This window comes from Mastigoproctus giganteus, chromosome 1 (genome assembly GCF_048544385.1).
Source record: "Mastigoproctus giganteus isolate SK-2022 chromosome 1, ASM4854438v1, whole genome shotgun sequence".
NCBI lineage: Eukaryota > Metazoa > Arthropoda > Arachnida > Uropygi > Thelyphonidae > Mastigoproctus > Mastigoproctus giganteus.
This window is the reverse complement of record NC_143575.1, coordinates 27,139,334-27,152,661: the sequence shown is the minus strand read 5'-3', so window position 1 is coordinate 27,152,661 and position 13,328 is coordinate 27,139,334. Positions and strand designations below refer to the sequence as shown.

Here is a 13,328-nt window from a genome sequence, read left to right as displayed (position 1 = left end):
GCTGCTGTCAGTGACTCATGCTCCTCAAATCAAAGCATAGCTTTGAAGTTTTAAATTTGCATTTGTACTCTGACACGTTTAAAGCGAGTTACATTTTTTAATATAAATGGATTTTTCACAGTCGAATTCATAAAAGATTAAAATTATAGATAGCATTAAAAAAATTAACAATTTTGAAATTTTTTTAATTCCACAATAGATAAATTTTTTAATTTATCTATCATGCGACAAATACAAAGTTAATAGATGTTTCCTTCCAAATAAGACACTGAATTAATGAACTTCTTTACATTCTTGTTAAAAGAATTTAAATATACTTTTATTAGGGGCACATAGAAAGGATATTTGAGGCAAAAATGAATAGTAATAAACCTAGAGGCAGCAAAGAGGAGGGATGGTAGATTGTTTAATGGTATCAAGCAAACATTACAGAAACAGCAATTAGAGCTCTGGTAACAGCTAACAATCTAACAGGAAGGATAGCACAAAAAAAAAAAAGTGAAGGTGGTAGCTGTTTATTTCATCAGCAACTAAGGCTATATTTGTTGTGTTATACATATACACCTAAACCTCTTTTTATGCGAATTTTTTTTACAGGAATTCAGAGTTACGCAAATTGGGATATCAAAAATAATTTTTTTTTACACGTAAAAAAAAATTATTTTTTTCACGTAAAAGTGAATAAAAATTTTTATTCACTTTTACGTGACCAACCTAAAGTCTAAGTTAGGAAAAAATCTGTAATTCAAGAAAATTCTGAGAATTTTGTAGAATTGCATTCTCATTTCAATTAAGAAATTTCTAAATTCTAAATTCCCCGAATTACATAACTGACTATGCATAAACAAAAAAAAAACAGCAGTTTTTTGCAGTTTGAATTTGGTTTCTCGTATCAACTTAGAAAATTCTTACGAATTTCATTTATTGGAAATTCCCCGAATTACATAATGACTGCGCATAAAAAAGCAGTTCTTAGGAGTTTGAATTTGGTGTTTGAGTAGACAACACAGTTACCGCATTTTTTGCATTTGCATTTTTTAAGTGAAATCAAAATAAAAATCACGTTATAAAATTAATAATTTTGCCAAGAAATAATAAATGGTAAGCTACATTGTATGTAATTTTCAAACTTTCATTTCATATGATGTTGCCGATAACCAAAAAAATAAGGAAAGCCGTTTCCTTGGATATAAAAATTCAAATTTTAGATTGTCTTCAAACTGGGGAAGGTGTGACGGTTGTGGGTAAGCATTTTGGAGTCTGTGAATCAACTATCAGATCTATAAAAAAAAATGAAAAGGTTATTAGAAAAGCGGTATGTTCTGGTACAAAATCGAGTGCGAAATTATCATCATACACAAGAGATGTTGTTCTAGAAAAGGCCGAAAAGGCTTTAGTAATGTGGATAGAAGATAATGTACAAAAAAAAAATGCCAGTTGACGGAAATTCCATCAAGCAATCAGCATTGAGATTTTATGAACAGATTAAAAAACTGCAGCCAGATACTTCATCTCAATCGAGGAAAAAATATGAATTTCATGCAAGCAATGGTTGGCTGGCTAAGTTTATTAAAAGACATGCTCTTCATAATATAAAAATTAAAGGTGAAATAGCTTCTGCTGTGGAAATGGCTAAAGCATTTCCACAAAAACTTGCTAAAATAATTGAAGATGGAGGATACACTCGTGAACAAGTTTGGAATATGGATGAAACTGGCCTTTTCTGGAAAAAAATGCCAAACAGAATTTACGTATCAAAAATACAAAAAACTGTTGGTGGTTTCAAAGCAGCAAAGAATCGCATAACACTCCTATTTTGTTCAAACGCTTTAGGAGATCGGATGTTAAAACCACTGCTCATAAATCGATCATTAAGACCATGGCCAATGAAAGGCATAGATTTTCAAAAATTGCCAGTTCATTGGATGACCAACAAAAAATCTTGGGTGACCATTGATATTTTCACTGAGTGGTTCCACAAACATTTTGTGCCAGAAGTTAGACGCTATTTGAATGACAAGTGTCTCGAATTTAAAGTGCTTTTGATTCTTGGTAATGCACCCAGTCATCCTGCCATAGAACACCCAAATGTGCAATTTTGTTTTCTGCCACCCAATACTACATCATTGCTACAACCTCTAGATCAGGGTATAATTGCGACTTTTAAAATATATGTCAGACGAACATTTCAGTTCATTTTGAACAAGCTAAATGATGATGAAACACTGTCAGTTATGGATGTGTGGAAAAAATTTTCAGTTATGGAATGTACAAATCAGGTTTGATTTTCGTTATCTGAATTGACACCAGAAACTATGAATGCATGCTGGAATGCTATTTGGTCCACATGTGTTAAAAAGAATGCTCCTGTTCCCTTCAATCATACTGCAGAATTCCCCAATATAATAAGTTTGGCATGTGAAATTGGTGGAGAAGGATTCGATGATCTTACGTCAGCAGATATCGAAGAATTGTTAAATGATAAACCTCTTAGTGAAGACAAAATAGTGGAGATTGTTTCTAAGACTCCTGAAAGTGAAGAAGTTAATAATAATGATCAAGATAATCCTACTTTTACTGCTGATATAATTAAAGAAGGTCTTAAACTGGCCAGTAATTTAGGCAATTATTTTGCCCGATATGATCCAAATGGAGAATGTGCTGGGAAGTTTTCACATGAGCTTAAGTTGATAATGTCTTCATACAGAGAATTATATCGTGATTTATCTAAAGCATCAACACAGCGATTAATAACTGAGTTCATGCCTAAAACTACTGAAAAAACCAGTGGTACTTTTGTTCAAGACATGACAAGATGAATTCCACAAGTTGAGGTGGAAGTCAATGACGATAATACCATATCTAGTAGTTCTAGTGATATTACAGTCTCATGAAAACTAAAGCTTTTGTGTTTATTGTCAGAAACTGATAGCAAATAACATAATTTTTTTATAGAATCCTTAGCAAACAACTGAAATGAATGTTTTTTTTTTAAAGTTATTAAAATTCATTATATGCGTGTTCTCCACGAAATTTAAATAAAAATCTTATGATCCTAATGAATTTAATGTTTGTATTTTTCATTATTTTGCTTATATTTCAAGTTTGGAACCAATCTTCACTTTTTCTATGGAGTCAGTAGTTCTTTTTACGTGAATTATTTTTACGCATAATTTTTAGGAACGTATCTATCGCATAAAAAGAGGTTTGGGTGTATCCGTATTGACAAGTGTGTGTGTGTGTGTTCATGGGCCAATTTGCATGTTGTGCAGGCAAAACCACCAGAATAATCCACAGGGGAAAAACCAAACTCTCTCCCCATCTGAGATGATCAACTACAGTTTCAATTTAATAAATCTTCAGTCTCTAAGATCCAAATACAAACCTCCCCAACTGAAGTGAGAAACCACTGTATTGTCATAAAAAAGCAAATGAAAGAGTGGTAGTCTAAAGTGCTGATTTGTACTATCATGGTGATCTCTACACCCCCTGGGTATAACAGATTTCATTATTCACCACTAACTATAAAAACATGAATTTCTTTTGATAAATCATAACAAAAGTGGCACTACAATACTATAAAATTGCAGGGCTTTTATTTAATTCATTTATATAAAATTTATTTACATAAATTTATATGCTTTTCTACATTGGATTTCAGTTATGGTGAAAGCATTGTTCCAACCAAAGGCTATGTGGGCCTAGTTTTCAACCTTAAGGCTTGGGCTTATGTTCAACTTACAGGCTGAACAAAAGCACCTCTGCAGTGTTGTAATGTGTACAGCAAACATGACCCAATTCTAGAAGTTAAACATACATAAAACAGTTGTTTTTATATAAAAGCTTTATTTCCATAAATCTTGGATGTTCAATTAGGCAAAATACATTATTCACAATTTAGCATATGTTTTCTAACAGAGACCACCTGCTAGCTGATGAAAAGCCATTATCAGACTGTTAAGTGCATAGCAGATTCACCTTTTCTAGCACTATATACACAACATTGTTTCTAATTTAACAAGAAAATTAAACAATTTGATTGTTAAATCAAGAAACCGATTTAACACTTTTGTACCTATAGGTACTACATTCTAGTATGGTACAGCTAGGTCTTGCCTGTGATCAGTTAACAGCCATCTCATAAACCCAAAATCAAGGCCCAAAGATGGATTTCGATATGGAAATCCAAAACATAGGCAATTTTATTTAGTTATTGGAATTGTTTTGGTATAATTGTATTAACTCATCCTTTCATACCAATAAATAAATTAAATATTTCATGTGGTAAGTGTCTTTTATTAAAATTTTCTTACTTATACACAAGGGAATATCAAAAAATTTATACCCTGATCTAGATAAAACATCAATAGAAAAATGCCACTAAATAAATTGCCTACATATTCAATAACTAACACATGAAATTTCATTCCCATAGGTGATCATACACCAGAGGTGGAGCCAGAATCCGAGGAAGGACACTGTGATTGACAAAGTGGAATATCAAGCAGTGATTAAGTTTCTGCATTTGCAGGGCAAGAAAGCCCAGGAAATTGATGAAGATATGAAAGCTGTACATAGGCAGAATTGTCCATCCTATCACACTGTAAAAAAGTGGAAATGGGAGTTCCAGTGCGATTGTACAAGTGTCTTTGACAAGCCAAGAGAAGGAAGGCCATCAACATCCACAGATAGTGACACGGTTGCAAAGGTTGAGCAGCTGGTGCTGAGTGACAGACATGTGACAATTCATTTCATTGCAAATGCAGTGGGAATTAGTTATGGGTCTGCCCATAGCATTTTACATGACCATCTGCACATGTCAAAGTCTCCGCATGATGGGTTCCAAGATTGCTGATGCCTTTGCAAAAAGACGCCATTGCCACCACCAACTTTGTTGCCCAGTGCTGCTTCAAACTACTGCAGCACCCACCCTATTCTGGCCTAGCACCGTCAGACTTCTTGTTTCAAGAAATGAAGAAACCATTGCATGGACACCACTTTGATTCGTCTCAGGAAGTTATCAATGAAGTGGAATCATGGTTTCCTAGTGTTATTGCCCAGTGCAGCTTCAAACTACTGCAGCACCCAACCTCTCCTGACTTAGCACCGTCAGACTTCTTGTTTCGAGAAATGAAGAAACCATTGCGTTGACATCGCTTTGATTCATCAGGAAGTCATCAATGAAGTGGAATTGTGGTTTCAGGCAAAAAGTGCAGACTTCTATGATCAAGGTATTAAACAACTGATCCATAGATTGGAGAAATGTGTTACTATACATGGAGAGTACATAGAAAAGGATTAAAGTTCCTGCAAAGTTTCACCTTTCTAGGGCTATTATTTCTAGGTAAGGGTATGAACATTTTGATACCCCCCCTCGTATGTGGAAATACTTCAGTAGTATTTCCACATAATGTCCTTCATAAGTTTAATAATGGTTTGATATCTCTCAAACTATGCAAAATATAACAGATTATCCAATATTCAAGAGGAAAACAAATGACTATTTACCTGATCGAGCTAATTCTTTTTTCAAAAGACTTAAAGATACATCAACTGGTATTGAAACTTTAGTGGAGAAGCTCACCGTTTCTCCATTTGCTGGCATGTAGCACTCAATACCTAAATGAAAAATAACAACTCAGTGATTACGTAAATGATTTGCTTCATTAATTTCAAAAAAGTACATGTGATAACAAAGTTAATAATTATCAAAAATAAAAGAAAAATTTCCTACCAAACTCTTGTTTAATTTTCTTTTTGAGAAATTCCATTTTTGATGCTTCTCCATGTACTAACAATACATGGACTGGTTCACAGTGTCGAATTAACTGCATAATTCCCTTAGCATCTGCATGAGCACTAAAGGACATGTACTGCACAGACATTTTTACTTCTATCTGCAAAAATCAAACACTACAAATTAAAGTTGCTCTTATTAGAGGATTACTACAAACTGAAAATTTGCAGTATATAATCTATTTTATAGCTATAAATTTTTGATCATTAAATATTTAATAAATGTTTCAGATCCCAAATGTCTATGAATATCAAATTCTGTAGAGGGCAGTTATGTAATAAATAAATGAGTTCTATTGCATATATGTGTCTTGTTTTCCAAAATGACTGTCCAGTTTTCATTATATATATTTACTTTACAAGTTACTAACAGTTGGTTGTGCTTCTAAATGAATGGCAAAAATTAATGGATGGTAACTGGAGTAAGGCAGATAGGCTCTTTAAAGTTACTAATTATCAATTTTAATTGTGGTTTGGTTATCACATTCCTTTTCAAAAACTGCAAAAGAGCACAGTGAAATAAATCATTTATATGTTAACCAGTAATTTTATAGTCAAAAATTAAGTTTATACAGTGCAGCTGATACTATGGGTTTGTCTCTTCTGGCAAATAAATACATGTTTTATTTAATACTGCCCTAACTTACAAGTGTGAACAAAGAATGCACACCTTATGAAACAAAGAATCTGCAAACCTTATGAAACCCACTGGTTTATTCCTCATTATTCAGTTCTGAGATATATAAATGACACACTTCTGAGAGACTATTTCATCAAAAGAATAAATGGCAATTTATTAATTGCCATTTAATGCCATTTAAGTGAAACAGTAAATTGTACTATGATAAACATTTAAAAAAATCATAGCTGTTTTAATTCATTCTATAGTTAATATTGCATTTTTGTGTCTCCCTTTCCATATTGTAATGTTCTGTTATGTCACATGTGAACTATAGTGGTGTGCTAGCAGTAATTTTGTGTTTTCTCTCTCTTACTCTAGGCATCATTGGTGCCAGTGAACATTAGTTTTACAATTTACTGTTTCACTGTTAAGAGTGCATATTATTTTTTTTCACAAAAGTGCACTATAATCTCATAGCACAAAAACCAGAAGAAAAGGATTAATCCTTTTCTTCTGGTAAAGCCTTGGTAAAAAAATGTAAGTATAAAATGAATTTATTTTATCCTCATGTTGTTATTTGCACTAAAATAACAGTTTCAAGAGAGAGAGAGAGAGAGAGAGAGAGAGAGAGAGAGAGAGAGAGAGAGAGAGAGAGAGAGATCAAATGCATACTTACAATCTGTCTGTTCTCAAGTTCAATCTTCTTTGCACCTGTTAAAACTTTATGCCCTACTGTTCCAGATACACAATAACCAGGCATGATTACCTAAAAAAAAAAAAAGTATACATATATTTATTTAGTTTATGAATTTTTACTTCTTTGTTTTCTGATCAACTGCCAGTGCATAAAATTTTAGCTTGTAAGACTAAAATTCTCATATTAATAATAATCCCAATTTTGCAACACCAAAATGAATATATTAAGCTGCTTATCACACCAGCAATATAAAATTTTAAAAAGTAGATGTGTTTTTTATTTTTTTCAAATAATCAAATATTATTGCAAAACATGTACTTTACCATGTTATTTTCACTGGATGCCCATCGTTTAAAAATATGAAGGGAAAGACCTGAATGCAGCATCCCAGGAGTAGCAAAAACAACCATAGGGCCTGTATTGTCTATGTACGCTTTATCAAATGGCTAGAACAAAATAAGAGATAAGAAAAAATACTTCCTTGCTTTATATATTGCATAGAGAGAATTTAATTTGTATGTTAAAAAAATGTAAATATGCATTAAAGACAAGTATTTGCAAAACTCAAATATGCAGAATATTTATTTGCATAAACACATCCTTAATATGCTGAATACAGAAGAAATACAAAACCCATAACTTAGCTGAAAAATCTGTTGTACACAAATTAGTAGGATGTCAGTTTTTCTCGAATAGTATAGCAGGTATACCCTCTGGATTTTTTTAGATGAATAGCGTATACCTTCTGGTTTTTGAAAGACTTGAAAAAATATATTATTAAAACATTTACTGAAAATTAAAAAAATAAATTTATTACATTTTATTTTTAGGCAATACTTACAGTTTTATTATTTTTAATATATATGCCGTATATATAATTAAGTAAATATGCCGTGTGTGTGTGTGTGTAAATATATATACAGGGTGTCTCAAAAATACACGGCATAACTTCAGGAATGAGTTCCTCATATTTAGACAATAAAAATATTTTATATCAACATAGTGGTCCGGAAATGCTTGGTTTCTGAGTTTTGAAGGTCTGTCTATGACACTTAACTGTTCTCATCACCTTATAGTAATTGTTCAAAATGTCCACCTTCTGCCTGAATACAGGCCTCACGCGACATCTCATGGACTCGTGAAGACTATGCCAAATTCCTGGCATGTTTCGTATTGCCTCACAACCTGCCACAATTCGATTGCGGAGAGTTTCCACATCAGCTACTGGAGTCGAATACACCAACGACTTTAAATGGCCCACAAGAAATCTAGTAGGGCCACAAATCAGTTGGGCGTGGAGGCCAGGCAGTTGGTCCACCTCTACTTATCCACCAACCAGGAAACCTTCGATTCAGGTAATTGTGGGCTAGGTGGCTGAAATGTGTGGGAGCGCCATCATGCATGAAGTGTGCTTATTAACGAATGATCAGTGGCGTGTCGTCCAAGAAATCAGGCATGTTGTTTTCCAGAAAGTTTCTGTACGCCTGCCCTGTGAGTTTGTTTGGAAGTACATGGGGCCCAAATAACTTAACACCAAAAACACCCGCCCAGGTGTTGAGGCTGAACCGCTGTTGGTGATGTGATGAAAGAATTGCATGTGGGTTTTCCTGAGCCCATACATGCTGATTGTGAAAGTTTTGGATTCCGTCTCGTGTGAACTGTGCTTCATCTGTAAATATCACTAAGGCAGGAAAGTGAGAAGTTGTACCACACTGCTGCAAGAACCACTGACAGAACATTACTCGCACAGGGTAATCTGCTGGTGACAAAGCCTGTACCCGTTCTGGTGTTCTTGCAACACTCTCCAAATAGTCGAACGTTTAAAAGCCAGCTGCATTGCTATTCTGCATGTGCTGTTTCCAGGAGTGGCATGCACAACATCCAAAATCTCCTCCTCTACTTCAGGAGTTGAAGATCTTGGTCGTCCTCTGTTGGCAGCATGAGGTGTAAAGGTCCCATGCTCACAAAGGCGGCGATGGATACCGTCAAACGTTTTCCTGTCTGGACATCTTCATTCTGGGAACCAAGGACGGAATGAAGGAAATGATGAAGGAAATCACCTGCGGGAGATAAGACATTCCAGTTAATAACTCGGGAACCAACCATATCCGGAACCATGTTGATATAAAATATTTTTATTGTCTACATATGAGGAACTCATTCCTGAAGTTATGCCATTTATTTTTGAGACACCCTGTATATTTATATTAGCATTAGCATTAGTAGAGGCATTTGATGCAAGAAAGCAAGCTTATGCAGCATCAGCCAAAAAAAAAAAAAAAAACACTTCCACCTCACCCCTCTGTTCGTTCAAAATACCTGTCCAGCTGAGCCTTAAACTTATTTAGGCTATCAACTTCCACGGCAAGGGACGGAAGTCTATTCCACCAACCAACCACCCTCTGGCTAAAGGCAAATTTCCGCACATCTATCCTACATCTGTCTTTCCTCAATTTGAATTTATGCCCTCTCAGGTGATTATTCTGAGCGAGAGGAAGAATCCCATCAGCATTGAGCATACTCAAACCATTCAAGGCTTTATACACCTCTATCAGATCACCTCGCTGGTGCCTAGTCTCCAGACACTGTAATTTGCAAAACTTAAGCCTTTCTTCGTAAGAGCACCCCTTTGTTCCATTCACTAATCTTGTTGCCCTTCTCCGTACTCGTTCCAGCAGCTCTACATCCTTCTTGAAATGAGGCCTCCAGACATGTATACAGTACTCTCTCTAGGTGTGGCCTGACCATTGCCTTATACAAGGGAATAGTCCTTATCCCTGCTAGAAAAATTCCTATATATATCATTGACAATACACCATGAGCTACTCTTGCAGCCCGTCTGCACTGCTCAGAGAACTTCATATCTGCCTGCACAATCACCCCCAAGTCCCTTTCATTCTCTACCACTGTCAGTGTAGTACCACAGAGTTGATACGTTGCTCTGGGGTTGCTGTTTCCCATGTGTAGTACTTTACATTTGTCAATGTTAAACTTCATTTGCCACCTCTCGGCCCATCTGCTCAACCTTTTCCAGATCCTGTTGCAGCAGCATAGTGTCAGTAGTGTCCTTGATAACCCTGCCTACCTTTGTATCATCTGCAAACTTCGACATTAAGCTTGATATACCCTCATCAATATCATTTATGAATACAGAAAACAATAATGGACCCAACACTGAGCCCTGAGGGACTCCACTAATAACATTAGTCCACGACGAGCAGTGTCCATTGATTACCACTCTCTGTCTTCTCCCCCTCAGCCATCCCTTTATCCACAGCAGCAATTTGCCTCCAATGCCACACTGCTCCAATTTGTACAGCAGTCTTCCATGTGCAACAGTGTCAAAAGCCTTTCTAAGATCAAAGTATATAATATCAAAGTTATTTCTTGCATCCAGTTCCTTTGTGACTGCATCATAGTATACAATCAAATTGTTCAGGCAAGACTTCCCCTTAACAAAACCATGCTGTGTCCGAGCTATAGCTGAAGTCTTGTCTAAATTCTGAAGTCTTTGTCTTATTTCAAAGTTTTGCATTAATTTTAATGAATATTTTGTATGTGGGACACTTTGGCTTACAAAATATGTGCACTTAAATGATCTCAGGTGGGGCTAAAGGGCTATAGACCCCCATTATCAAAATAATATGAATTTTATTTTTACTGCTACATAAATAAAGCTTAATAATTCTCAGAAACACTGCTGTAGCCTTCACCCCCCCCCCCCCAACACACAAACTGCTGGGGCTGCCCATGTATGTGCATGTGTGGCAAACATATAACAGCAACTAGATTATAAGAAGAATTGAATTTGATAATTTAAAAAAAAAAATTATAAGTGAAAATTTGTTGCATATCTTTTATTGGTATCTTGTTAACAGATGAGTGACTGCATTGCTCATGAATCAGGTATATCATACAGAGTATTCTAGTTGGTGATTGAGATAGTAATCATACTTAGGATTGATTTTTTATTTATTAAAAACATTTATTACTAGTAAGCAATACTGTAATCTTATTAAAATTCACCAGAGTATATACATGAATGCATATTTGTGTATCATGTGTATATAATTGTGATTTTCACTTCCCCCTCAGGTGGTAGATGACTTTCATCAACCAGTGAAATACCACCACTTTGCTTATTGGAGGCTTGAAGTGGTGAAACCCATGTTTAGTCTCTAGAGCAAAGTTTCCGGCATCCCCCATACTTCTCCTTCAACCCATGCACGGTACTGAGTACTATAGGTTTTGATACCTTTCGTGTTTGGGGTTTTCATAAAAAGAAAAAAAAGAAATGATCCTGCAGTGCTTCTTTAACTAGTGCCTCCATTAATTTTCCTGGAACAGAAGTTAAACTCACAGGTCTATAATTACTTGTGTCAGCCTTTGATCCTTCTTTGGGAATTGGGGTGACATTTGCACATCTCCAGTCTGTGGGTACCTCCCCTGAGTCCAAGGAAGCTCTCATAATTATGGCTAAGGATTTGCTTACTTCCTTTGCTGCCTCCTTTAATATAACTGGATAGATCCCATCCACCCCGGGTGCCTTTCTTGTGTTTATCTTCAACAATCTCTCCTCCACTTTACTCTCAGTTATTACAAGATTCTCTAGCTTACTGCTAGAGTTGAATACACCTCTGGCTTTTCCCTCGCTAAATAACTCCTCATGTGTGAATGTGGATGCAAAATATTCATTTAGTTTGTTAGCTACCTGAGCAGGATCATCAACAGTTGACCCATCGATATCAAGTGGACCAATCTGATTCATCCCCTTCCTTCTAGAGTTTACATAAGTAAAGAACTCTTTGCTGTTTTTCTTTGCATCCCTTGCCAAAGATTTCTCGCAATCTGCCTTCGCCTGCCTAACCTCCTTTGTAACTTGGTTACTGATCAACTTGTATCTATCATAGGCTTCTGTGTCATGTGTTAATTTGTATGTATCCCATGCATGTTTCTTCTCTGCCATATGCCTCATCAGTTCATCTGACATCCATTTAGGCCTAAACCTTGAACAATATTTCTTAATTGGTATGTATAGCCTAGTAGCTTCCAAGATAAGTTCTTTGAATGCTTCCCATTTTGCATTTGCTGTTAGTAACATCATCAGTTGGTCCGACGGTATAGAATTTAAATACTGTCAGTCCATCGTAGTCAATATATATCTATAATAATATATATATATATATAATAATAATAAGTTACACAGACAGCCAAAAGTAAAAGGAAAATATGGCCGAAATATATAATAACCTGTAAAATAAAATTACATCAAAAATAAGTTAATGGAAGCTGGCATCAGATAGGGGTAGGCTAATTTGACTAAGGTACAAAGGCTAAGGTTCAAAATAGGGGAAATAAAGCAAATATGCAATAAATCAGATATCAGCCAAAGTAAAATTAGATACATTTCATCAGAGGACTATGCCTGACCATGCATCAAAGGACTACGCTTCTATACCTGCCCAAAGCTATGTAAGAGAAGAAAATTTTGAAAAAAAGAGTAATTAATAAAAGTTAATGAAAAAGTGATATAAGTCTTATAGAGATTAGACAGGATAGTCCCAACACAGTGTATTAATGAAAATTGCAATAAATTAGGTAATAAAGATTTTTAGTAGATACATAAATACCGGCAAAATGAAAGCGTACTGGAAATAAAAGAAAGGTCTGGAATGATACAACTAATCATAACGATAACTGCAACCAAAACAGTAAAACACAGTATCTATAATGAAAAATTTTACGCTTAAGATTTACTAGATACATAATGCCAATGCAATGAATTACCAAAGTTGAAGGAAATCTAAAATCCAAATCTAAAAGCATACCTAAGATAAAAAAGCAAGGCCCGGAATGACGGTGAAAAAAAACACAACTAGTCATAATAACTGTGATTAAAGCAGTAACAACTGGACAGAGACAAATCCAAGCATTATAATTTATACTACTAAAACCAACATCAAAGAGAGCTAAGAACAATAGACTACCAGTGACCTCTATAATCAGATATCAAAAACAATTTATAGAATCTATATTAAATTTTAGATAGAAAATGAAAGAATATGGCAAAAAGTGCAACAAACACAAAATCCACATAAATAAATAAAAATAGAAGTGGCTGTATTATAAGATTAGCATCGTGCAAAGCAGAAGATAGCTAAAACTTAAATTGAAATAAATTCAAATATAAAATAGATGAGTAAAAAACCAGGA

General features: G+C 34.9%; 1 protein-coding gene across 1 annotated transcript in view; it reads right to left on the bottom strand.

Moving 5' to 3' along the window:
• The window catches only part of IntS11 (integrator complex subunit 11), a 171,534-nt gene that overhangs the window by 45,933 nt on the left and 112,273 nt on the right, over nt 1–13,328 (bottom strand). The window contains exons 11-14 of the mRNA XM_090379336.1: nt 7,439–7,561; nt 7,095–7,184; nt 5,735–5,897; nt 5,509–5,619 (exon numbers count right to left, since the gene is read on the bottom strand). Coding sequence (XP_090235462.1) covers nt 5,509–5,619; nt 5,735–5,897; nt 7,095–7,184; nt 7,439–7,561 — 487 coding nt within the window. The remainder of the gene's footprint in view (nt 1–5,508; nt 5,620–5,734; nt 5,898–7,094; nt 7,185–7,438; nt 7,562–13,328) is intronic.